We start from the raw sequence: 25,350 nt of genomic DNA, 5'->3' as shown, positions 1-25,350 counted from the left end.
CTCTCTCTCTCTCTTCCCCTCCTGCAGCCAAGGCTCCATTGGAGCAAAGTTGGCCCGGGTGCTGAGGATGGCTCTATGGCCTCCGTCTCAGGTGCTAGAATGGCTCTGGTTGCAGCAGAGCAACGCCCCAGATGGGCAGAGCATCACCCCCTGGTGGGCATGCGGGTGAATCCTGGTCGTGCGCATGCGGGAGTTTGTCTGACTACCTCCTAGCTTCTCACTTCAGAAAAAATACCCCCCCGCCAAAAAAGTAAAACTAACTTTATTTGCAGATGATATGGTTATATAACTGGAAAACCCTAGAGAATCAATTAGAAAGTTAATTCAAAAAATAAAGGAAGTCCAATAATGGAGCAGGATATAAAATTAAGTCAACAGTTTCCATTCACACAAACAATAACCAGTGAGAAGATAAAATGTTAGAGAAAACCTCTTTTATAATATCAACAAAACAAGATACTTAGCAAAAGTTTAATAAGAAATGTATAAAACTTAATATAAGTAAATATTTAAAACTTTCCTAACAGACACAAAAGTAGAGTTGAACCAATTGGAAAACTATCCTTGTTTTTCTTTTTTTTTTCTTTCTTTTTTTTATTTATTAATTTTAGAGAGGAGAGGGAGAGACAGAGAGAGAGAAGGGGGGAGGAGCTGGAAGCATCAACTCCCATATGTGCTTGACCAGGCAAGCCCAGGGTTTCGAACTGGCAACCTCAGCATTTCCAGGTCGACACTTTATCCACTGCACCACCACAGGTCAGGCCTATCCTTGTTTTCAACAGCATGATGCAACATCATAAATTTGCAAATTTAACACAATGTCAATAAAAAATGTAAACAAGCATTTTTATGGAGTGAGACGAGTTAATACCGAACTTATATATTAAAACAAACAAGAAAGAATATCCAAGAAAACATAAAAAAGGAACTGTTCTCAGGGGAAGCTAGATACAGCAGACGTTAAAATGCACTGTAAAGCCTCCGTAAAGAAATGCGTGTGCCGCTGCTCATGAATAGACAAAGGATTAGAATAAAATACAGACATAGATCAAATAAATATGTAACGTTAGTACACAATACTATTTAGTGCATCTCAAATAGCTGGGGCAAAGATGAGCTTTTTAAAAGCTCTGCTAGACTATTATTTGGAAAAGAATAAACTGAGAGGCATGCTTCACACTGTACATAAGAACAAACACCAAGTGGCTCAGGTCCCTAAACACAGGAAGGTAGCCATGCAAGCACTGGAGGAAAACACAGCAAATTCCTTTTCACCTGGGTGTAAAGAAAGGCTGTCTAGCTATAACTCAAAAGCCAGATCCAATAAAAGATTAATAAATATAACTATATAAATGTATTTTCTAGAATTTACAATGCAATAAAATAAGTAACAAAGTCAAAAGACAATTAAAACTGGACGGTAAGAAAAGGTAGTTAGTTGTCACATACAGCACAGATAAAGGACAAATATCCTACACAGATAACGAACTCTTACAGCACAACAGAAAAATGGGAAAAAGACATAAATAATTGACAAAATAAGAATAAAATTGCCATTAAACTTATGAAAATGTTTTCCATTCATAAAAGAAAATGCTAATTGGAACTACACTGAAATACAATTATTCCCAAAAAGCACGAGGTAAACTACACTATGTTGGAAAGATCGTGGGACAGTAGGTGCTCTCCTCCACTGTGGGCTGGACTGGATCCTTTCGAATGGACCTAGCAATCCCATTTCTAAGAACTCACCTTAAAGCTATGCTTACAACAATTAGAAAATATATAAGCATGAGAATATATACTGCAGCATTATCTATAATTGTAAAATATCAGAAGCCATATATATGGGAGACTGGCTGAAAAGATATGATACAGCCATGCAATGGAGTACTACACAGCTGTGAACATGAGGAAGACCTTATGAACTACTATCAAATAATTTCCAGAATACAGTATTGTGAAAAACACAAAGTGCTAATATGCTATTCTTTTGTGTGAGAAAAAAAGGAAAAATAAGATACAGTATTATATTTTACATATATAAAATATGAATATCACTTCATATTCATTTTTGAAATATCCCCTAATTTTTGTGAGCAGCATATATATATTACATACATATATAGACACATGATCATGGCAAAATTTTGGAAAGGATAAATCCGGGATTATTAAGGCAGCAAACAGGAATGGGGTGGAAAGGGAGGATACCACTTCTTTGAGTATCCTTTTATGTACAATTCTGACTTTTGAACCAGTGACTGTTTCATGAACCTGAATTATATATATCAATAAGGATGGGGGTGGTAGCTAAAATGGAACACAAATACAAACAGAAACTAATGAACCGAACTGAATATCAAGTAAATAACAACTACACGGAAAGGGGGCAGGAGGAGGAAAAGAACTAACCCAGGGAAATTTAAACAAAGTATTTAGCCTCCATACTTTCAGGCTAAATTTCAAAAATCTAAACAATTACCAAATGAACTTGTTAGTAGGCTTCTTTTTCATCAAAGTATGTTCCAGCAATTCAGACATTGCTTCCTATATATTCTAAGACTGACGAATAAGCAAATAACATTATGGAGAACAAGAGACAGGTTTCTTGTGGTCAAAGAAGAGAGTTCTTAATATTAAAAGGGGAAAGGATAGAATGAACACTGTGGTGTTGAAAAAAATTTGAAAGTTATTAATATAAAGGCACTGTTTTTTACTGACATTAGGTTGGTAGGCAGGTAAAGGCGTGCATATATGTAATTAACATGTTTGTATATGTCATGTATACATACACATGATACACACACCCCCAGTCCTACCACGGAGAGGGCGCCTACAGTGGCTCTCCAGCAGCAATGAGCACACCCAGGGCCCAAATCTTGGTTTTTAAATGCCCTTCTCTAATAGAAATAACCAAGGCTCCTTGGAGATTCCAAGACTTAAAAGGGGAAATTACAAGATGAGTCTGGAGCATCTTCCTGTGCCAGAAAGTAAGAAAGAATTCAAAGAAGGATGAGGACACGGCAAAAGCAGAGCGGGGCAGCCTGAGGGCCCCGAAGGCCGACTCCGGGATAACGTGAGCAAGTAGACAGTGCTGGGATAATAAAGAACTATGGCCCCGGAATAAAGTAAAATGCCAAAAGTCTACACTGCTACAAATAAGTGAATGGGTAACGCTTTCCCTTATAGTTGAAAACCAACTAATAAATTTAGAAGGAATGACGAAATTAGTAAATCATCACTTAGCAGATATTATCACATTTAATATCCTCAACGTGTCCTTCTACAAGATGTTTTAATTACAAAAAAAAACACAAATTCTCTGTACTATTTTTGCATTTTTTCTTTAAATCTGAAATTATGTGAAAATAAAAGGTTAATAGAAACTGTTAATTTTACAGAAACTTTAATTTCCCTTAGATCTCAATAATGTCAGACAGGAAAGCTATTTTTTAAAACAACCTTTGCCTTGTCTCACGTGACTGAGAAGGATGACCGGCCTCCCTGGCCTGCAGCAGTGCTGGTCAGGAACCCTGGGAGCGCCTTTGGGCTTCTGTGGAGACCCAGATTAGACATTTCCCATGAGTCTGGCACCCCAGGTCCCACTGGCCCACACTGATCTGGCAGGTACTCATCTCGTAGTACCCCTTTCTGTCCATCAAAACTTACACATCTTTGCTCCGAGTTTAATTTGATAAGGGTACTGGGGAACTCACTCTCCCTCTGGCTTACTTCATTATCGCCTCCTTCCCTATGCTTACCACTTTCTTTATACAGCTATATAAAATCATGTCATGTGCATAATTTCCATCTGTGTAAATGCGTCAAGCTCTGAGTATAAAATAATGACGACATCTAATGTTTACTGAACATTTTTTATTGCCAGACTCTGTATTTGCTTGTACTCACAGTAAGACTGACAAGAGACTTCCTCATCTTCTTACTCGGTCAACGGTTTTTGTTCACAGAACTTCAGAAGTGCATCAGTTCATTAACACAACGCCAAGTGCAACAAGGAAGAATGACAGAAAGCTTGAGGCCTGATGCTTTTATTAGCTAGGGTAGGGTAAGTTTTCTTAGACCATTTTGAAAGTAACTCCCAAAAGCCTCTCTTTATATCCCAGAATTAATACAGTACTTGAGTTCCTTCTCTTTGAGTATCCTTTTATGTACAATTCTGACTTTTGAACCAGTGACTATTTCATGAACCTGAATTATATATATCAATAAGGATGGGGGTGGTAGCTAAAATGGAACACAAATACAAACAGAAAGTAATGAACCGAACTGAATATCAAGTAAATAACAACTACACAGAAAGGGGGCAGGAGGAGGAAAAGAACTAACCCAGGGAAATTTAAACAAAGTATTTAGCCTCCATACTTTCAGGCTAAATTTCAAAAATCTAAACAATTACCAAATGAACTTGTTAATAATAGGTCATAATAAAGGTCATAGTTCTTTATTATCCTGGCACTGTTTACTTGCTTACATTTAAAGACAATTTAAGGTTTATGTCATCAAAGGACATTTGTGTCCTTGTTCTGTGATTGTTGTTTAGGTTAGAGAATGACAATCATTTTCTTCATCATCTTCTTCAGCAGGATGACTACTGACCCTCAACCAAACGTGTGTCTGGCCCTGGCACACTCACTGCCTACAGCAACAATGCAGAACTCGTGAGTTTTCAGTTCAGTTGTTTACAAGTCATGCAATTCAGACTCACTAAACAATCAAAAAAGAAAAACAGATAAACATCGCTCACTGCATTTCAAAGCAACAGTGATGTCATGGTTTTCTAGAGCTTTCTCTGAACAGTAGAGCTCTCATCTTGAGTGCCTGGCAGCCCAGGCCCAGATGAAGAGCGGAAGAGCACCCCACGGGGTCAGATTCATTTCCAGAGGACAGGCGAGCACTGTCTTACTCACTCTTACTGCAGGAGGGTTGATCCCCTCTAAAACAACTTCTTGGTTATACATGAAAGTTAGTCACTTTTATACCCATGACACATTTTCCAGGAAAATTAAGTTCATAAAATCTCAAGTTATAGGCAATGGCCTTCAAAGTTCTAAATCAATCATAACAAAGTATCCCAATTCTCCATTATTTTTTATTTTCCCAATATTTTTTAACCATTGTGTAGTACTCTGAAAATATATTCCCCAATTTAAAAAAAAAAATCACAACCTACTTACAAGTTTTTGTATTTCACATAGAATTCCTCAACTTCTACCTCCTCTCCAGATTCCTTCTGCAAAAAAAAGAAATTTTCAGACACATACTTAAAACCATCTACTAGATTATCCTGAAAGTAATGATGTGCTCCCATATGAACCTGCAGTGGTCATGACAAAAGCAGCCCCGGACATTCTTGTGCAGATGAGCACGTTGTGAGCTGTAGGCAGCCAGTGAGACGCAGACCGGCACACTCAGGCCTTGGCACGTTACTCAACATGCTACGGGCTTCTAAGACATGAATCATTTTAACTCCTCCCTAACCACATGCAGCTTCATTCACAACAACCTGACCCCAAATCTGGCTTTCTGCCAAACCCACAGTGTTAAGTAGACGCCAAGTGTACCATTTTCTCAGGCAGCAGCCAATTAGCAACTGCTCTCCTGAATGCCATATGTATTATTTTTGGCTGCCTCATGGCAACTTTACATTGTGGGTTTTGTAATGTTTTAAAATATTTAAAAGACATTTATTCCTCCATATAGTTAATAACTCTAAACAAGAAACCATATAAAACTAAACCTTGTGCTTGTTCTGTAATTTCAGCGCATCGCTATTCACAGTTTTAGTTTTACTCAATGGTACAATTAAAACCTCTCAGACAAGATGTCTCACATACATAGCAGCCAAATAAAATTAACACTCCAAATACGACATTTAGGTAAGGTCAAAATGGTGATACACGTCAGCCAAATCAAGAGTTCAGTGGTCACGTTATCAGTCAGAAGATACCACTCAGATGACATTTTAATAAAGCATATCTTTCACTATGTTTCTCTTCCTTTTGGTTTTAGGCCATTAAACAAGTCATAATACGTAGTTTTTCTTCTGGAACATTTGAACAGATAAATCAAGGGTGTAAATATAAATACTACTTTACAGAGTTTAGGAATTGGTTTTACATTCTTACCAGAGAACCCAGGCCTGCCTTAGGCTCATATGTGACTAAGCTCTCTCAGAAATGTTGCAAAGAAAATTAAGGCAAGTAGGAACACAAAAGAGGACAAATAAAGGAGTGGACTTCTACTGGATCACAGACTAGCACAGATCTGTTCAAATACACTACCATTTCTCTCAATACCTAATATTCAAACTATTGCCAAAGACTGTGAACTTGAACTTTTCTTCGAAACTCTCACATGTATTAGTTAACCATAAATTTGAAACAGTTTTCCACCTGCCTATAGATCACCAACAAGAAGACAGTCTTCAAGCATGTGGTCAAAACCCATTAATATCTGGTTCTGCTCTAATGGATCTAAAAATGGTCATAACCATAAAACAGCTCCTTAAGCCAATGTGTTCAGAAGACTGTCTGTGTTCCATACTTTTAGTTATCCACAATGAAGAGAAATGTTTGCTGCATGCCTTCAAGAGCCAGCAACATAAACCTAGAATTAATTTAGAGATAAATTCTACCCAGTTCTAGTGACAATCCATCCAGGACCCACCTGACTTTTTCTAGCCCCAATATTACCCCATTCTACTCCCCCCCTTTCAGCAGTGATTTCAAGGTATGTCATCTTTACATAGAACAGGAGATTCTGGTAGAAAGGCAAAGACAAGACAGGAGACAACCGGAGAAAGGGGAAAGCCAAGGAGCACCTGCATCTGTGGATGCCTATCATGAAACTCCAACCTAAAATGGAATTTAAATGTCTGGTCCCCTGGTCGGCAAACTGCAGCTCGCGACACATGTGGCTCTTTGGCCCCTTGAGTGTGGCTATTCCACAAATTACCATGTGCAGGCGCTACCTCAGTAAGGAATGTACCTACCTATATAGTTTAAGTTTAAAAAATTTGGCTCTCAAAAGAAATTTCAATCATTGTACTGTTGATATTTGGCTCTGTTCACTAATGAGTTTGCTGACCACTTGTCTGATCTACTGGTTCTACTCTTTTGATGCTAACTATATCTTTTCAATTCCAAAAGGGTTTTTCAAAATTATGTGTGTATGAGGTAGTAAAAAGACCAACTTTATCATTTCTATGCTCTATTATTTCCTCATTGCCCTCTTCCCGATCTTTCCTCCTGCACAGTCCTTTCCATCTCACTCTAAGTGGTCTTACTATCCCATAATTTCAAAGTGGGGGCCAAAGCACACAGACTCAGTTCTTGAACCAGAGATGGCTTTCCCCCGTCTCAGTTCTGTTCCCGGAATGCTCCGACTTTTGCAGGCATCGACTGTCTGTCACTGACTCGGTACCTTTTGTGTCATGATCAGCTATTCCTCTAGAAGCCTGCTGTGGAGATGCCTAACCAGGTCTAGAGCTGTCTTGGAGGAAGCAATTAGGTTCTGAGACTGCACTTAGTAAGACCCTGGCGATGCTGCAGAATTGTCCCAGGGCTATCTCTTTCGTTCTGGATGTCCCAAATTATGAGCCTGTGCTTTAATGCCACACATACTGAATCACCTTCTTGCCCCTACAACTATAAATAGAACTGTTTTGTAACCTTTATTTCACATAAATATGGTCATGCCGACCACCTCTGCAATACTAATAGCAAACAATTAGCAAAAGTGTGAGAATTCATAAGCCTTCAGTACATTATTTTAATTATTCTAATTGGTTGTCAGTCTGACCAGCCTTTGGTGATAGTTGAAAACAACTCCAACCCCTACCCACAATGCCTTAATTTTCAGGAGCCATTTTATAATAGGCATATACAATAAATAAATAAAGACAAGATACTGTTTCTTCACACACAAAAAAAAAATCAACTCAAATGTATTCCTTGCAGTTACCATTAAATTTAACAGCCCTCTAAAGTAATTTTATGTGTTCAATAGAATAATTTAAGAAATGTGTACACAGACTCCAAAACTAGTCTATCAAAATTATTATTCATATAATTAATGTTCCAAACATATTAAGCCATTCTTTGTCTCACTGTTCACATGAACCAGAAAACCTTGATCAGGCAATGAAGAGACCCTTCTAGTCACCTGGAATCTAAAACAGCCATCTAGCAAATGATAATCCTGTAGTCCGAAAGAATGAATGATCTTTACTAACCATTTATTACTAAAGTAGGCCGTCACTCTGGAAAACAAAGCTACACTGTAGCGCGCGCGCGTGTGTGTGTGTGTGTGTGTGTGTGTGTGTATAATTCTGTTGATGCACAAAAGAATAAGTACTTCAATAAAGTATCAATAAGGCAAAGATCTGAGCTGCTCCTACTTCTGGTCCAACCCACCACATACTCTACCAGAGATGTAAAATCACAGGTTCACTTGAGGAGAAAAGGACATCAGAACAGATGGAAGGAAGAGTTTGCCTTCCTTATACTCCATTTTTTTGTTACTGAGTCCAGCTAAAGAGGATTAAAACAAACACCTTGGAATTTAAAATAAGCTCTTAAAAAGAAAATATATTATGTAAAGAAAAATAAAGAACTTTAAGGAATAGTCAGAATTGACTTTTAAAATAATTTTGACCTTCTGATACAAGAATGATTTGACTTCTCCTCAAAGCAGAAAGGGCTACATGATGACTAAATGTGGAAAACAAAAGAAATAACCTTTATGCCATCCAAAAGCCCACTCTTAAATTGACCTCATAATCCAAATACAAGAATCAACTATATCCCTTCCACTGGGTCTCATGCACATTGACTTGGGTGTAGAACAACGTAAGTGTCTGAGAGTCATCCCAATTTAACACGAGGAGCTGAACTAGGGAGGGTGTACCAGGTGAGCTCTGTGAGTTTGCAGACTCCACCACACAGAGATGAGGTCAGCTGACTTTGAAAACTATGAACTGAGTCCCCACTACGTGTCAACACCAGCGGGGGCTGGCACTGATACTCAGAGCCAGCTTCTACAGTGCTGTGGGGGGAGATAGGGCACCTTCTCACAGCCACTTATTCAATTATTCATGGTAATAGGAAACAGACCAGCAGGCATAGCTAGAATCCACAGGAAAATCTCAAATTTCCTTTTGTTTCTATATGCCACACTTGCCTCCAATGTTACTAAAACTGATAACGTAACTATTTCGAGAACATTAGCAGTTTAAAAAGTTAAGTACCTGCTAATGTGTACAACTTTCTAATTTTTTGTGTGTCCATTATGAAATGCTGGTAATCTACAAGCAATTCAATGAGCTCCACATCTCCTCTCTCCTTTAATCATAACTCAAGCCCTATCTCCTTTTCCATAGAAATTTTTCCATTAATTTTCTCCATCCTAAAATTCACTAACTCAACAAATACTCCACCCTCATATACAATTATGGTAATTTTAAATTCCTCTGATAAGATAAACCTGGTCATCTGTAAATGGTAATACCTATTCCTAAACTGTGGGTACCTATCATTAAAGGGTAGTAAAAAGAAAAATAAGAGAAGAAAAAAATCCCTAAAGTGGGCTAAACAGAAGGAAAAGAGCAATGTCCTACATAATGCATAGTCTAAGTAGCTCTGAATAATAGAGCTAATTATAATTTGCAACTCCCAAACCTGCTGAATACGCCTGCTGAAGCACTTTTAACTGAATGAAAATTAATATATCCCATCCAGACCACAAGCTATTTACTCAAACAAGTCACTTCAATTCAGTGAAGGGGATTATTCTTCAAAGCATGTCAAGTATTTAAATTTTACCATATATCTACAATTCACAAATGAGCAGTTCTAGAGTCATTAGCAGGACCAAAAACACAACCTTTCTAATGAGTTAAATAGTACTCATTTCTGCTTAAACAGGTGGGAAATTTCGTTGAGCTTTAATTCATCAGAGGGGGAATCCTCATGTTCAAAGAGTCACCAGATAGCCACTCCATACACCCTCCTCCCCTTCCCCCTACACTCAATTTGAATTTGAATAACAGAAAAGCAAACAGTACTGCAATAAGGTGAAGAGAAGTTTATTGCCGGTGCTATACTATTTACAAGGACCTCTATATAGAAAGAGTACAGTATTTGAATAGTAAACTTCCTATTTGGTAAGGAATCTGTGATCTTACTCTAAGTTTTATAATCCCTCCATTCCTCTCTCTCTCGGTGGGAAATTATACTCTGTATATATTTTACTTAAAAAACAACAACAACAAAAAAAAAACACTATGGCCCTGGCCCGGTGTCTCAGTGTATCAAGCATTAACCTGGCACCCTGAGGTCGTGGGTTTGATTTAAGGTCAAGGCATACAGGAGAGGCGATCAATGAGTACACAACTAAATGGAATAATAAGGTGGAACGAGTTGATGCTTCTCTCTCTCTCTCTCTCTCTCTCTCTCTCTCTCTCCCCTTTCCCTTCTCTGTCTCTCTCATTCTTTCTCTCTCTCTCTCTCTTTCTTGCTCCCCCTCTCAAATCAATGGGAAAACTTGAAAGTGTGCATTTGACAATGATTTAAGATGAGACACAACATCTATATCTAAAGAAGACCACTTTCTAGAGACAACAAAAATTGCATACTGAAATATGTAAATGCATCTGGATGCCTACACAATTCTTAAACTGAATAAAGAGAGAGGTCGTTGGGATAAAACCAGGGATCTCAATCAGTATAAGAAAACACAGTGCTGCTGAAATTCTTTGTCACAAAGTATGTGTCCCTCAATGACAAAGTCATCAGGCTGATGACAGGTACTTAGAGCTCACCTTTGTAGATCAACATGAATTTTTAATAATTTTAAAGAAGTCATATTATCTTTAAAAATTATTCCAAAAATAGTTCTGCATTTCACCTAGCACTGACAAAAAGGTATTAATGAATATTTTAATTGTATATGAAAAGTATCACAAAACACCTATTTCCTAAAATGATAAACTTCCATGGGGGTTGGGGAGGTAGGAGAGGGCAAGGAGCCTTCTTTCTAAAGGAAGATGAGTGGTCAATTCATGTTTATGATTTTTTATGAATAATACTTATTAAAAATAATAATTTTGACATTTGTCTGAGACTTTTGAGTTTCCTGCTTATTCTAAATGGTGTCATAAAGCACTGGTTGGTTGATATACTTTCATTTTATTTGGAGCTAAATATCCCAAAGATTTATATTGGGCTATATACATCAGACAGTATTAGAAATATCACTGGAAGTTTTATTTTCCAATAGTGAAACTTTTAAAAGAAATTATAAAGCAACAAATAATTTAAGGATCATATCTACTTCATAGGTTTTGATCACTCCAAATGGCGCTTACCTGTTTTTTTACTAAACGACTACTCATGATTTTTTCTACCACTGGGCCTTCTGCATCAACAGATTCCTAAAAAATAAAACAGAATGAATCCATCTAAACGGAAAATATTTCATTATAAGCTACAGCAGCAAGACATCATTCCCTTTTTGTATTTACTTCCATTCCCTTTAAATTCGTATCCTTTAAAACACTGCGTACAAAGTCACGGTGGGAAAAAAAACATGCCTGAAAAGAACAAAAATCTCACTCCACACAAAGGCAAAAAGGAAGATCTGCTTATTCCTTCATGATTATGTGGTTTAACTGCGTGGCCAAGCACAGATCCCTAAAGCCAGAGAGCACTCAGAAACTCCAGCTGCCAAAAGAAACCATCTCTGCGTGAGAGCAGTCAAAAACATAACTTTCTTCAGCTATAGCCATGGGGTAAACATACTCATCATTCTGGTACTGTAGGCAGCTTTTATCTATGGAGGTCACATAAAATGTTACATAACAATCTAACAGAGCACAAATTAGCAAATAAAATACCAAGCTCTATTTAATATATTCTTCCATGGGTTTAAGTACAGTAATAATAATACAAGGACTTTAAATTTAAAAAAAAAAAAAGGATCTTTACAATAATCAATCCTAAGTCACTACCCATATTTTATACAAACTATTTTATCCATCATTTACATTGCACTGAGAATAAAGCATGCCCTGCTGGGGACTACAAGGCGGTAATTTCATAGAGGGGTTCCGACAGTGCCTAACAGCAGGAGACAAGCTTCAGTGGTTTACTGAAGTCCCAGAAGCTACAGCACTGAATTCTCAAGAGGTAAATTCAGCCTCCTTGCATCTAGGTTCTGACTCTTCCTCAACACAGACCATTAATTCTCCAAAATTGTGTCAAATTACATATCACAGGCTTACATGAAACTACATTTCCACGAACAAAGCTTTTTAAACGACACTGCTGAACAACTCATTTCCCAGAGCACGTTAGTCAACATTAGATGAATGTCCCCCGGCTCCAGCTCCAACGCTTCAGCCAAATTTTTGGGTTCCAGCTACAGAACTCCCAGTCCACCATTCCCAATGCAGTGAGAACCACACGAAGCTGGGCGCTGACCTGCTGCTCGGACTGCGAGGTGTTGGAGGGGGAGTCTCTCCCAGCAGCATCTGCATCATCTGCCTCCTCATCCGAAATCTTGAACTCCAAGTCTTCAGTGTATCGCTTCCTCTTCACCTGCCTGCTGGACCGTCTCTTCTAAAACCCAAACCCAAAAAAGTGAGTTTAAAAGCAATCATTGATGAGCTTTATAGCCTCTCAGGATGGGGAGGTGGATATTTCTTTAAAAATTAATCTTAAAGAAAAGCCAGTGTTAACCTGTTAAATCACAAAAGAGATCCCAGTGGCAATGACTATAATGGAAAAATGAAGGTGTGGGGGGTAGGGGAGGAGGACTGCTGTGGATCTGCCCCTCCCAGCCGCCTGACCTTCAGCTGGGAGATGGAAGTGCCCACAAATCTTATTCCCCACTCAGCCAATGCACCGCTCAAAAGTGAAAGCAATATTGAGACTGGGTGATGGATGCGTAGGGGTTCATTATACTGTTCTCTCTACCTTTGTGCATTTAAATTTTTACCCAGAGTAAAAAGTCCAAAAGAAGTGAAGGCATTGAAAGATAGTCTATATTATCTTCTAATTATAAAGGTCTATGTAAATACTATTGTAATATTATCCAAGGTACCAATAATATTTCAGAAGGCCACTTAAAAAAAATCTTGCATTTTAATCTTGGTCCTAAAAGAAATAATCTGAAAAATTTTGAAGAGATGAAGGACTGAATTTATAATGAACGACTGTAAAAAGTAATTTTATTTAAAAAAAAATTTATCACAGTGATTATAATGTAAAAGATTGATAACAGCTAATATTAGTCAGATTATTGGCAAAATGGATCCTCTCTCATGCAGGTGGTCAAAATAGATCCCAGTGTACCTTTGCTGGACATTGTGGTTATATCTATCAAAATTTAAAACACACCCACCCTTTGACCCGGCAACTGTACTTCTAGTAAGCTACATAACATATCTTCAGAATATCTGCAAGATAAATCGTGAAATAAAAAGAAAAGCAAGTCACATAGTATGTCGCTTATAATTCTATTTAAGATAACAAAAAAACCTTGTGTATTTATTCATATGTGTGGATCATCAATACAGGCATGGGTAAAAGAAGGTTTAAATTACTAGCCATCATTACCTAAAAGGTAAACCATAAGTAAAGATACAAAATAATAGCAACAATAATAATGAGATGATAAATAATATAAGAAAATATAGTAATAAATAATAGAAGAATAAACTGTGTTGTGTGTACTCACAACTGTAAACCTACTTTGGCCCATCTCTGTATATAACTCTTCAAGACAAAGATACTGTATGTTTTGTCTACTTTATGACTCAATGAATATTTGATAAAAAATGAATGTATAATGTTTTTATACTCAATAACAACAACAAAAAAAAAAAGTGAAAAGACACACCACAAATGGTAAATAGCTCTTAATTCTGGGGAGGAAAGTAAATGGAGAAGGAAAGCACATTTAATCTTTTTGATAAAAAAAATAGCTTTGTCAGTTAATTAAAAATGAGGAGGAAATAATTTTTTCATTAATGTGTTGTGATACAATCTGAGATAACTTTAAAATTGCTGATAAATGCAAGATTACAACCTACAAATGAGTGCGCAAAGCCCATAGAAGAAATAAAAATATTAAGAAAAGTAACTCAAACTTTCTAAGAATTATGAAATAAAACTTTTTAAAGAGCCTCATGGATTCTAAAATTAGACAATCAGGCACAGTGGCAAATTACCTCACCACGTGGACCCAAGGGGGACAAGCATAGCACCTATGTGGCTCATGCCAAGACCAATAAACCCTAGCACCTTGTCCCAAAGACAAGGTTTCTGCTCTCTCCACTCTCAAAAGGGAATCTGAGGCAGCTCAAAATATAAACTCAGTGTCCTATGACCATCAAATGAGTTGTTTCAGATTGTGAGCTCTTAGCCTTACACAGTCATGGCTACAAACACGCAAAGCACATTTCTGACACAAGGTATTTAGGATAACATCTTATTAACAGATTTCCCAGTGGCTTAGACCACAGGGGAATTCCTCCCCTGACCCTCCCTTGTCAGCCCTGCCCAGAACAAACCATTCCAGGTCAAAGTGGGGCAGAAACCAGCAGGGGTTCTGCCATCTGCCACCCTTCCCCACATCACAAGGGGCAATTTGACCTTGTACCAGGCGCCCCCAAACTACAGCCTGCGCCACATGCGGCCCCCTGAGGCCATCCCCCCCCCCCCCCCGCCGCACTTCCGGAAGGGGCATCTCTTTCATTGGTGGTCAGTGAGAGGAGCACTGTATGTGGCGACCCTCCAACGGTCTGAGGGACAGTGAACTGGCCCCCTGTGTAAAAAGTTTGGGGACCCCCAGACTCTGAAGCTAAATGTGCATGTTTAAATGAGTCCAGAATCCCATTCTGTGATGTTAGAAGAGTTACATTATGGACTTTCGTTTCTTGGGTCTGTAGAATGGGTTAATGATAGTAACTATGTATCTCCTGAGTAGACTGTGGTCACATAAAGGAATTCATGGTACATATTAATATCCAATGGAATTAGTAGGACTAAATTCATCATTAATTAACTCCACCTTTCCGAAGAAAAATCCAAAAGCAATAAGGTTACCAGGTGTAGCTACTTTGTATAGCTTCCTTTCTCTCTTCCCGAAGCTGATCTAGGCTAACTCCTCTCTTCTTCACTTTACCATCTCTCCCTTCTCAAGACAACTGTCAATTTCCTTAAGATATAAAAGGCTATTATCAGGAACAATATTTTAATTTTGTGATACTTAGCACAATATCTGTATTTCATCTGATATATCGATTTAACAAAATTGAAAGGGGTTAGTCTATATTTTCATCTTTATGTTGCTACTATAAGGATTAATGTGTTACTAATGCTGTATCTATGATGTTTTCTCAGGGTTCCATCATTAAGGCCACATTGTCACAGTATTCTTCCAGCACAGGTAACTAAACAGCCATAAATACATCTCAGATAAATCCACTTTACACTGACTATCACTCTGATATTAAAGAAATGTTCCAGTACAATGACACAGGGGGATTTTTTCATTTTAAGCAGACAGTTATATAGTGGTAGAGATAGATACCTTGAATAATGGAAGTTTCTCTTCATATCAAGTTTGTGCTATAAATCTATGCAATAGGGATGGGCTTAGTTAGTAATGGATACAAGTCCACTTAATAATAGCAAGAAATACAATCAGAACTCAACTTGCTAAAACTTTAAAGTGTATTATTGCTTCTCCACTTTCTAAATAATAATTTATCTTAAATTCATTTATTTTGTGTGTAAAAGTTTCTATTACAATTTCCCAATATAAAATTATTTATTATATAAGATGCTTTATTATGGTCTGTTAAAACATTACTATTTGAAAGATTTCTGTGAATCAAAATAAAATGTAAGAATTATGTTTAAACCATAACTCAAAGCTTTTGAATTGACAATAAAATCACAGGTCAACTTGTTAAACTTGGATTGCTTTAGAAAAGCTATTTATAGTTAAAACTGGTATAGTGAAGAGAAAATTTAAATGTGTTTCCAAGATCTCACTGTTATAGTGCTTTAAATTTTGAGTTCATTAAAATTATATGGCATTTACTAAGGTTTAAATAAACCAATCACAAAACTCAAGAACTTTAAGCCCTTCATGCATGTGCTACAGGAAGAAACACAATAACAGCAGTCAGCATCACTTCCTGTGTCAGAGACACCAAGAGAGGCCTGCGTTTCTCATCAGATCTACTTGTGTAGCTGCTTGTGTTACCTACTGAACCAATAGCAGTCAAACATTAGCCAATTAGAAAGGATGTATCAATGTTCATTTGAATTGACTATCACTTTTCTATCATGAAAATGCAGAAGAATAAAAAACCCCAAAATTAGTATTTCATAAAGTCCTTTTGAGTCTATATTAAAACAAATAGACTTCTAAAAAACAGCAGCAGTATTTGTGGAAGAACAGAATTTTCTTGACTCGTGTGAATAAATCTTCTTAATATTGTCCAAATATTATTGTCATAAAGGTCTTAGTTTAAGCAAACACAATTCAGGGAAAAAAACAACATTGAGCATAAAAATGAAATTCAAAATCATTAAAATACTTTAGTTTAAAACTCCCTAAGCAATTCAAAAAGATATCTACTTACCTTCCCAGTATTTTTTCACTGCCATGAAAACTAAACTAAAAAAGTAACTCGAACTGCCAGAGGTATCACTATGTTAGTTATAGAACCAAACCAAATTTTCTCTCTCCCTCTCCCTCTCCCCCACCTCTCTTTCAGTTCTCAGATGAGGCCATTCTGTGAAGTTACATATATTCTCAGGGAGTCCTACTAAATAGAAAAAAAAAAAAAAAAAAAAAAAACTATCTGAAATTCTTCAGCATAGAGCCATATACTGCAAATATTTTGTTTCTAACTTTTAAGTGAAATAATTGGCTGAGGTGTAGATAAAAAGTATTTAGTGTTCTGAATGATTAGAAAAAAAAATCAAGCAAGTTTCTTGTGGCTGACTTCCTATTCTAGAAGGACTCCTCAGTAACTGCTTCATGACAACTTAGATGTCATTCACAGAGGTTACATTCCCAGCCATCCCAGTGGACCATACTGGCACGCTTCCAGGGAACATAACCAGGAAATAATTTTTAACTATCATGTTCAAGGGTCCCTTACCTTACAATCCAATCAGTGACAGTGGTGTGCTTTACACACAGAAACCTAAATTCCTAATGTTTAGTTCAGGGCTACTTTTTCAGCTGATTCCTATGAAATTCTTCAAAACTCATTGAAAAATTCTGCAGCATTGCCATCCAAAAAGTCCCTAACATGTTCACGGAAACTATACATGTATCTCAACTCTCACCGGGGAATATCAGAAACCTTAAGACAAGCTACAGATTACATCTTGATTGTTTGTTCTGCAAAACAGAATAAGTGACAAGCAATCAAACTTCAGAGAAAATCAGAAATGTGAATGAAGCTGTGCATTAACTAACATTTACATAAACATCAAAAGATACATTTACAGAAATGAGTGAAGACTATCAGTTTTACTTATAGCAGAGTCAAAGATGGCAAAAGCAAGAAGTCAGGAGTTTAATTTCACGTTGGCCCCAGCTCTCATCACTGTGGATATAATGTTCCAGGCAACAATAAAGCCATCTTTAAAGCAGCGCTATAACAAAGACAGCGAAGGTCTAGTGTACTTGATATGCAGCTAGAGTTACCCATGCTAAGTAACCAAGGCTCAGGATCAGAATAACGGTATTACCTGAACACCTGGGTCCTCATCTTCTTCAGGAGGAGGAGATGGTGGGGGCGTTTTGTCTAAGTCTGAATTTTCAGAACCTTCTGTTTTTCCCTTGTTGACCTTTTTCTTCAAAGCACTTGCTTCTGAATCAGGTTTCTTATTACTAGAATTCAAAGTGGATCACTTAGTGCTCACTTTTTAATGAGGTTTCCCACATGTCCCATGCCATACATTTCCCACATTAATATCCCCAAAGTATCAAAGACAATTGATAAATCAATGCATTTTGGCCATTTATGGCTAACTGGTACTCCCAAGTAAGTTTTTATGACAAAACTCCAAATTGATAACCTTTAGCAAATATTTGACCTAATTAAAAAAGAAACTGCATGCAAAGGCTCCTAATATCATTCAGACTACATTTGTTCATCTAGACCAGGGGTCCCCAAACTACGGCCCGGGCCACATGCGGCCCCCTGAGGCCATTTATCTGGCCCCCACCGCACTTCCGGAAGGGACAGCTCTTTCATTGGTGGTCAGTGAGAGGAGCACATTGACCATCTCATTAGCTAAAAGCAGGCCCATAGTTCCCATTGAAATAGTGGTCAGTTTGTTGATTTAAATTTATTTGTTCTTTATTTTAAATATTGTATTTGTTCTCGTTTTGTTTTTTTACTTTAAAATAAGATATGTTATGTGCAGTGTGCATAGGGATTTGTTCATAGTTTTTTTATAGTCTGGCCCTCCAACGGTCTGAGGGACAGTGAACTGGCCCCCTGTGTAAAAAGTTTGGGGATCCCTGATCTAGACAATGCAAACATCTCTGCCAATACATCAAGCCATAATGAAAAATTAGATGAGATAATTTTACCATAAAGTATCTAAGGTGCAGGATATGTTTTTAAAATTTGTCAAGTTTTACCATAAAGTATCTAAGGTATAGGATATGCTTTTAAAAATTGTCAAAAGAAACTAGAATATAATGATCATTTATGTGTGTCTCTTGTAGATAGTTATCAATACTCCCATTTAAGTTTTTTCTGACCAGTACTATTGGGTGTCCCCTTTTATATCATCCAACTCCATGTTTATCCAACTTATACTCTTTCCAAATATAACAAAATATATAGCAATTTCATTTTCTACATAATTTTAATTAATGCTATGTTTTTAATTAAAAATAAGCTTTATTTTGTTGCAAGAAATTTGAGATAGTCACAACAGCCTTTAAAAAAAAACAAAACAAAACAAAAAAAAACCTAGGTCTCCAAAATACAAAAATATAGCAAAGCAACCCCAGTAATTAAAATACATGTTTCATAGTATGTTTCTGTCGAACATTAATAGGATTTGAGTATTCTAGCTCAAAAGTCATAAATAAGCTCTACAAAGACATTTTTTAAAATTTATGTTTATCATCACCTTTAGAAACTTTAACATTCTTTTAAAATGTACACTCAATGTTAACTTCCATTCCAATTTCCAAATCGACCCCAAAGTTTTCTATTAGCAATTATCATTTGCTATCCAACACTGAAAATAATCCAACCTCAGTAAAATTTTAGGATCTAGAGGGCCTGAAATTTTAAAACTAAGAATATTATATTTTAAAACTTTTTGAATGTTTATTTACTGAAGTTTGTAAATTTCCAGAATTATGCAGACACAATACATTAAATAGCATTTGTCAGCCTCAGCTACTACAAAAGGAAAAGAGGCCAAGACATCTATACACTGTACTTAAGTAAAGCACGTGTCACGTAAAATATTTCAAAAGTACTGGTTAATGTAATAAAGTATCAATCACACATCTAAAATGCATTTTTGTTATGAATAAATAAAATCTTTGAAAATCTTAACCCAGTTATTTTTAAGTACTGAAAGCTTGTTTTTATTTTGTTTTGTTAACATTTTATCATAGTAAATAGCCACATAGGAAATAATGTACAAGATTATAGTAAATGGCAGTTAAGTTTAGAGTGTTTTTATTTTTTAAAAATAGGGGGGTAACGTACTAAAAACTTTAAGTCCCTAAAAGATTCATGAAAAGAATAATATTTTTTATTTAAAAAAAAATCCATACAACAGTTCCTCATCCAACTGTCCTAGTGTTTACGCTACACATGGACAGAAGTCTCCCCCACTATGAGGCTCCATTTCCAGCATTTATTTCCGCTCTAACTGCCACAAATTATACAATACTACAGCTGAACGCTGGGCCCCTTCCCTTTCATCTGCACGCCAAGAGCAATCAGATTACCCTGGTAACCAGCGGTCACATGACCAGCACCTGCTCTTTTGGCTGGATGCCACTGACTAAAGCCATCTGCTTCCCTCAATCAGCTTTCAAACATTCTCAACACCTGCGCTGCAGTGTTTTGTGGTTTCTTTTATCAAATCAGTGCAAAACTGCTTCCAAAACTTTACATATTTCTCAAATTTGTTTAAATCAGAGGTAGGCCTGTCACAGAGCTGAACCACTGCCAGGTAAAGTAAGTTGGCAGTGAGCGCTTTCCACGGTGACCTCTCTACGCCAGAGCGAAGCACACAATTTAATTCAGTGGGGTTACTGCATGCACCCTGTGTGAACTAGCCTATGGGAGCAAAAGGCTTACTGTCCTGAAGCTCACCAGACCCCAGGTTTGATGAAATATCAATTTGCTGCAGGAGAGACGTGCTAATGATTTTCCATCTGCCCTGCCCAAGAATGGGCTATGCAGAACCTCCAAGACTGTTCAAAGTCGCAGGACCTCTCCCAGTGCTTCGACAAAAAGCCTGTAGCCAAAGCAAGCACTCAGCCCAGATCTGATTACTGAGAGATTTTTAAACTCATTAGACCTTGCACTATTAATGTTGCTCAGAGACAGTAAAGCATTTCCACACTAATGTCTTCTCATGACACCAATATACAAATCAAAAACAGGCTAACGAGTCAAAAAAGCTACAAAACCTTCGATGTCCACCCAAAGACATTACAATCAAGGTCAAGATGAAGTTATTTAAATGAAATGGCCTTTGCTACTATTTTGCAATAAACTAATTTGGATTTTCAACCAAGTGTTATACAAAAACTGCTTTGCCCAACAAAAGCCAGTCGGAATCTTTGTTTTAACATGAGGGTAATGCAGAGTGGGGGTGAAAGGAGCTGACTCAGACAGTGCTCTTAGTGCACATTCCAGCTCTGCCATTTCCAACCTGTCTGTGACCCTTGATTAAGTCACTTAATTTCCCTCATCCTCAGTTTCCACATCTATAAAATGAGATTGGTATTTCTATCTTCCTCTAAGATTTGTTATAAAGTTTAAATGAGATAGATAATGGATGAGACATTGGCAGTGTCTGGCAGAAATGGCCAACATTCACACACACCTGGAACACAAGCAGCTGGTTCTGTATTTTGGGAAGTCTGGAAACACGGTCTCTGGCTCTGGCTCTGGCTTAGACCCACGTGGGCTGAATTAACTGCAGAGATATATGGACAGGACCCTACTTCATCATGATCACTTCATCCAAGCAGCATGACAAGAAGGAAAGTCCTTATCTACACTCCTCAATACCAACTACAAGGACAAATAAGCAGGCAAGCCCAAAGGCCACTCTTCTCTATGGCCAGGACCACTGCTCCGGTTCAGACACATATTTCCCACCTTGGCTATTACAGCTGCCTCTTGACCTCGCCACCCTCGTGATCCCCGGGCTGGGTTACCCACTGTCAGACGACTGGAGAAAGGACACATACTCCACATCCACAGTTATTATTTAAATCCATAAGGTTCAAAGGTAGTATTGCACAATGTCAAAGTCAAAGTATAGCCATACAGACATTCCTCTTCCAAATTGTAATTTGGAAAGCTGGAATGCACAAAGAGGGCAGCTATTCCAATTGGGGAGAAAAGAATAGTACTGAAAAGGAATGTCCCTTAAATTGACACTACAATATTGAGGACTGGGCCACTGAGCTGCCCAGTACAGACACAGAACCTGACGCACCTCCAGCAGCAGGCGTGATGGCTGCTCAGGGCTGAGACCGAGAAAGAGCAGGCTTGTGCAGAGAACCCTTTCTACAATAATTCTGGCCCTGCATGGCCTCAGCCCCAGAGAAGCTGTGTCTGCCCTCAGACCTCTCCTGAACCTTCTCTGCCTCCTCCACTTCCTAGTTCAGTGACATGGTACTGTCACCAGAACCTGATCCACAAACCCATCCACCAGGTTATCAGGAGAGTGACCAGCTAATGCAAATCTGACTCTCCAATCATGTGCTTAAAGTCCAATCCCATATATGTTAAAGATGGAGACTCTTGGCACTGGCAAAAAGGCCTTCTGCAATTATTGCAACTAGCCACCTTAACTTTCTTTTTCTACTTTTCCCACACCACAACCCTATATGCTGCACATGCTGCAGACTCACAGAATCACTCCTTAAAGCATGCACCTTGGCCCTGGCCAAGGTGGTAGAGCGTCGGCCTGGCGTGCAGAAGTCCCGGGTTCGATTCCTGGCCAGGGCACACAGGAGAAGCGCCCATCTGCTTCTCCACCCCCCCTCCTTCCTCTCTGTCTCTCTCTTCTCCTCCCGCAGCCAAGGCTCCATTGGAGCAAAGATGGCCCGGGCACTGGGGATGGCTCCTTGGCCTCTGCCCCAGGCGCTAGAGTGGCTCTGGTCGCGACAGAGCAATGCCCTGGAGGGGCAGAGCCTCGCCCCCTGATGGGCAGAGCGTCGCCCCTGGTGGGCGTGCCAGGTGGATCCCGGTCGGGCGCATGCGGGAGTCTGTCTGACTGTCTATCCCCGTTTCCAGCTTCAGAAAAATACAAAATAATAATAATAATAATAATAATAAAATAAAATAAAATAAAAACGTGCACCTAGCTCTTCCACCCCCACTTCTTCCCAGTCTACTCATCTGCAAGTCTTAGCTGGGACATCACTCATTCAGGGAAGCATTATCTGGCCACTGCAGTCTGAACTATTAAGGTTTCACTCTACCTACATGCCACATGAGGTACTCCACACAGGGATGTTTAAAATACACAACACTGAGTGGTAACATTACTGTGATACACTAAAACCAAAGCACTTGAGTTTGTATGCCTTTGTCTGTCTGTCTTTGTCCAACTATCCTGTAAGCTCAAGAGGAGAAACTGTCTCTTATTTTGTATTTCTAGTGTCTAATCTGATACATTACTATAAATGTTAGCTGATAAATTTAACTAAACAGTACAAGTCACAGCAGTAACACAGAGACTGCCCTCTTATGTACCAGGCACTACTCTAAAGTGATTTTCTCATTAACTCATTTTAGAAAACCTCACACAGATTCTATCTTTATGGTGAAACACCTATGAAGCCCAGTAAAATGGAGTTCAAGTACCACCAAAATAGAATGAACCTTAACAATTTTTCAAACCCAGTATAGCATATACTTCCCCTCCCTACTCACAAAGTTTGTTCACTTCCTGATCCTTATCACCCGTCACTGCTGATGTGAGAGACGCAGAGCCGCCCACTCCTGAGGCCAGACAGCCCTGTCACCGTGGAAGGAACACATCCTTCTGGAGAGGGTGCTGACGGTGTCGGGACCACTGTCCCTTTTCCGCTTTACTTACATTCCACATTTCATCATGAGTGAGGTCACACTGGTGACCAATTAGATGTGCTCATGGTCCAACCTACATGACACTTAGGTCACCTCTGCCACCCCAAGCTCTAAAGTTGTGACTGTCATTAATGTGATCAAAGCATATACCATCTTGATGAGAACTCAGTGAGAACTTGACGAGGAACTGCATTAGAAAACACAAACTCTGTGTTCAGAAATGATTATCTGTCATATGTAGGGACATTCTAAGGCAGTGGGTTTCAACCACTGGTCCACAGACTGGTGTCAGTCCACCAGAAATTTCATGCCGGTCCACAAAAGAGTTAACCACCCTGATGCTGTATGAAGGTTAAAAACCCAATGGTTATAAATTATTGAAAAATACTGTTTTAAGGAATCCACCCTAAGGAAGGATTCAGCCAGTTTAGAAGTCCACCATGATGGGCTGAGTGACACCACCTGAAATGGTGTGAGATGAATTCACCTAAGCTAAGATAACACATCGGTAACCCAGTATTTCTGGTGAGAAAGAGTACAGGCTTTTTAAACAAGTCTTTATGCAAAGGGACAGAACTTACTTACAGAAAGCCAGCTAACTGCCCTGATTTATTATAAAATGGATTGCAGCGAAACGCTGATCAACATCAGCCTAGGAACCCAATTTCTAAAAAACAAGTAGTTGAAAAAGGAACCCTATTGTGGAACCAAATGTGATGAGAAGAATATGGGCAGTTAATGAAGATGTCTGCACAACGGGAGAGAGTTCTCAACCAGACCGAACCTTCGAATGGTGTAAGTTAGTGAAGATTCTAATCACATTGGGCAAAATCAACCTTGACGTTTGGATCGTAAAGACTAACAGATTCGTTTTCAGGGACTCAAGCTAAATAATGTCACACTACAATCTTCTAGAAGAAGAGGAAAAGGTATTGAAGAATATCTTTATATTTTGTATGTTCAGAAGGTATTTAAGAAAAGAAATGAACCTAATGGATGAGCTGCCATAATTATATACATACCAAGCTATCAGGGTCAAGGACTCAGTGCTGGTAGAGAAAAGTATCAAGCCTCTCAACTTCAAGAGTGTAAGATTTTCCTCTGAGTTTTAAGCAATGAAAAAGAAAATTAAAAGATAAAAAGGATGGGGAGGGAGACAGGGGGATGTACTGGGGAACACGAGTGACATTAGAATCTATGTAAACACAATAAATTAATAGTAAAAAAAAGATTAAAAGGTAAACTAAAAAAGAGACAAGATAAAGTAGTAAAAGTTTAAAAGGATCAATTAAGGCATCCTAAAACATGATATACCAGAAAGTAAAATTAGCCCAACAAAATAAAAATTTTAAATAAAGTCCTAAGACTAAAATAAAATTTAACAGCTAAAGTAGAATGTAGTAAAATGCAGATGACAAATTAAACTAATAAGGAAAAAGACAAAACACACTCTGTGTGACAAACAATAAACCCGGTGGTCAATACCTGTCACAAAGGCAATCAGAATTCCCCAGACAAGGCCCCGGGAGTTCCCATGGATGGTCTCCACATGCAGCCTTGGGCAGAGGGCATCTGGGCAGGATTCGGGGACAGGAACAAGGATTCTTGGCCCCACCCCTATGCCTGTCTGCCCCAAGCAGTCAACATTCGGGTGCTCCAAGTCGGGCACCCACTCGCTTCACTCGAAGCAGATGCCTTGCCGCAACTCCTAAAATCCACCCACAAATTCTTCACCCTACTTTCCTAGTTGAGAAACAGAAAGAAGAAGAGTTGAGAAAAGGAGAGGAAGGGATTCTATTTCTGAAAAACAAACATGATTTCAGTAACAGATTATTAATATTTTGGGTTATTTTTAAGTTTGCTAAAAGTCACTGGACAGAATACCTCTAAAACAAATAATTTAATCTAAATTATTACCTTAAGTAGCTCTTGTAGCATCAAGTACTCTCTAAGTATATTAACTATGCTAAATTTTT

The 25,350-nt window shown here is 38.2% G+C and overlaps 1 protein-coding gene across 6 annotated transcripts in view; it reads right to left on the bottom strand.

Moving 5' to 3' along the window:
* Nucleotides 1–25,350, bottom strand: part of CHD7 (chromodomain helicase DNA binding protein 7) — a 211,870-nt gene that overhangs the window by 54,758 nt on the left and 131,762 nt on the right. For all 6 annotated transcript variants that reach the window (XM_066266185.1, XM_066266186.1, XM_066266191.1 and 3 more), the window contains 4 exons: nucleotides 17,805–17,946; nucleotides 12,504–12,641; nucleotides 11,390–11,455; nucleotides 5,199–5,254 (listed from right to left, as the gene is read on the bottom strand). In XM_066266185.1, the coding sequence (XP_066122282.1) occupies nucleotides 5,199–5,254; nucleotides 11,390–11,455; nucleotides 12,504–12,641; nucleotides 17,805–17,946 (402 nt within the window). The remainder of the gene's footprint in view (nucleotides 1–5,198; nucleotides 5,255–11,389; nucleotides 11,456–12,503; nucleotides 12,642–17,804; nucleotides 17,947–25,350) is intronic.

This window comes from Saccopteryx bilineata, chromosome 3 (assembly GCF_036850765.1).
Source record: "Saccopteryx bilineata isolate mSacBil1 chromosome 3, mSacBil1_pri_phased_curated, whole genome shotgun sequence".
In the NCBI taxonomy this organism is placed as follows: Eukaryota; Metazoa; Chordata; class Mammalia; order Chiroptera; family Emballonuridae; genus Saccopteryx; species Saccopteryx bilineata.
Note: the sequence above shows the minus strand (reverse complement) of the source record. Positions and strands in the feature narration are given on the sequence as shown.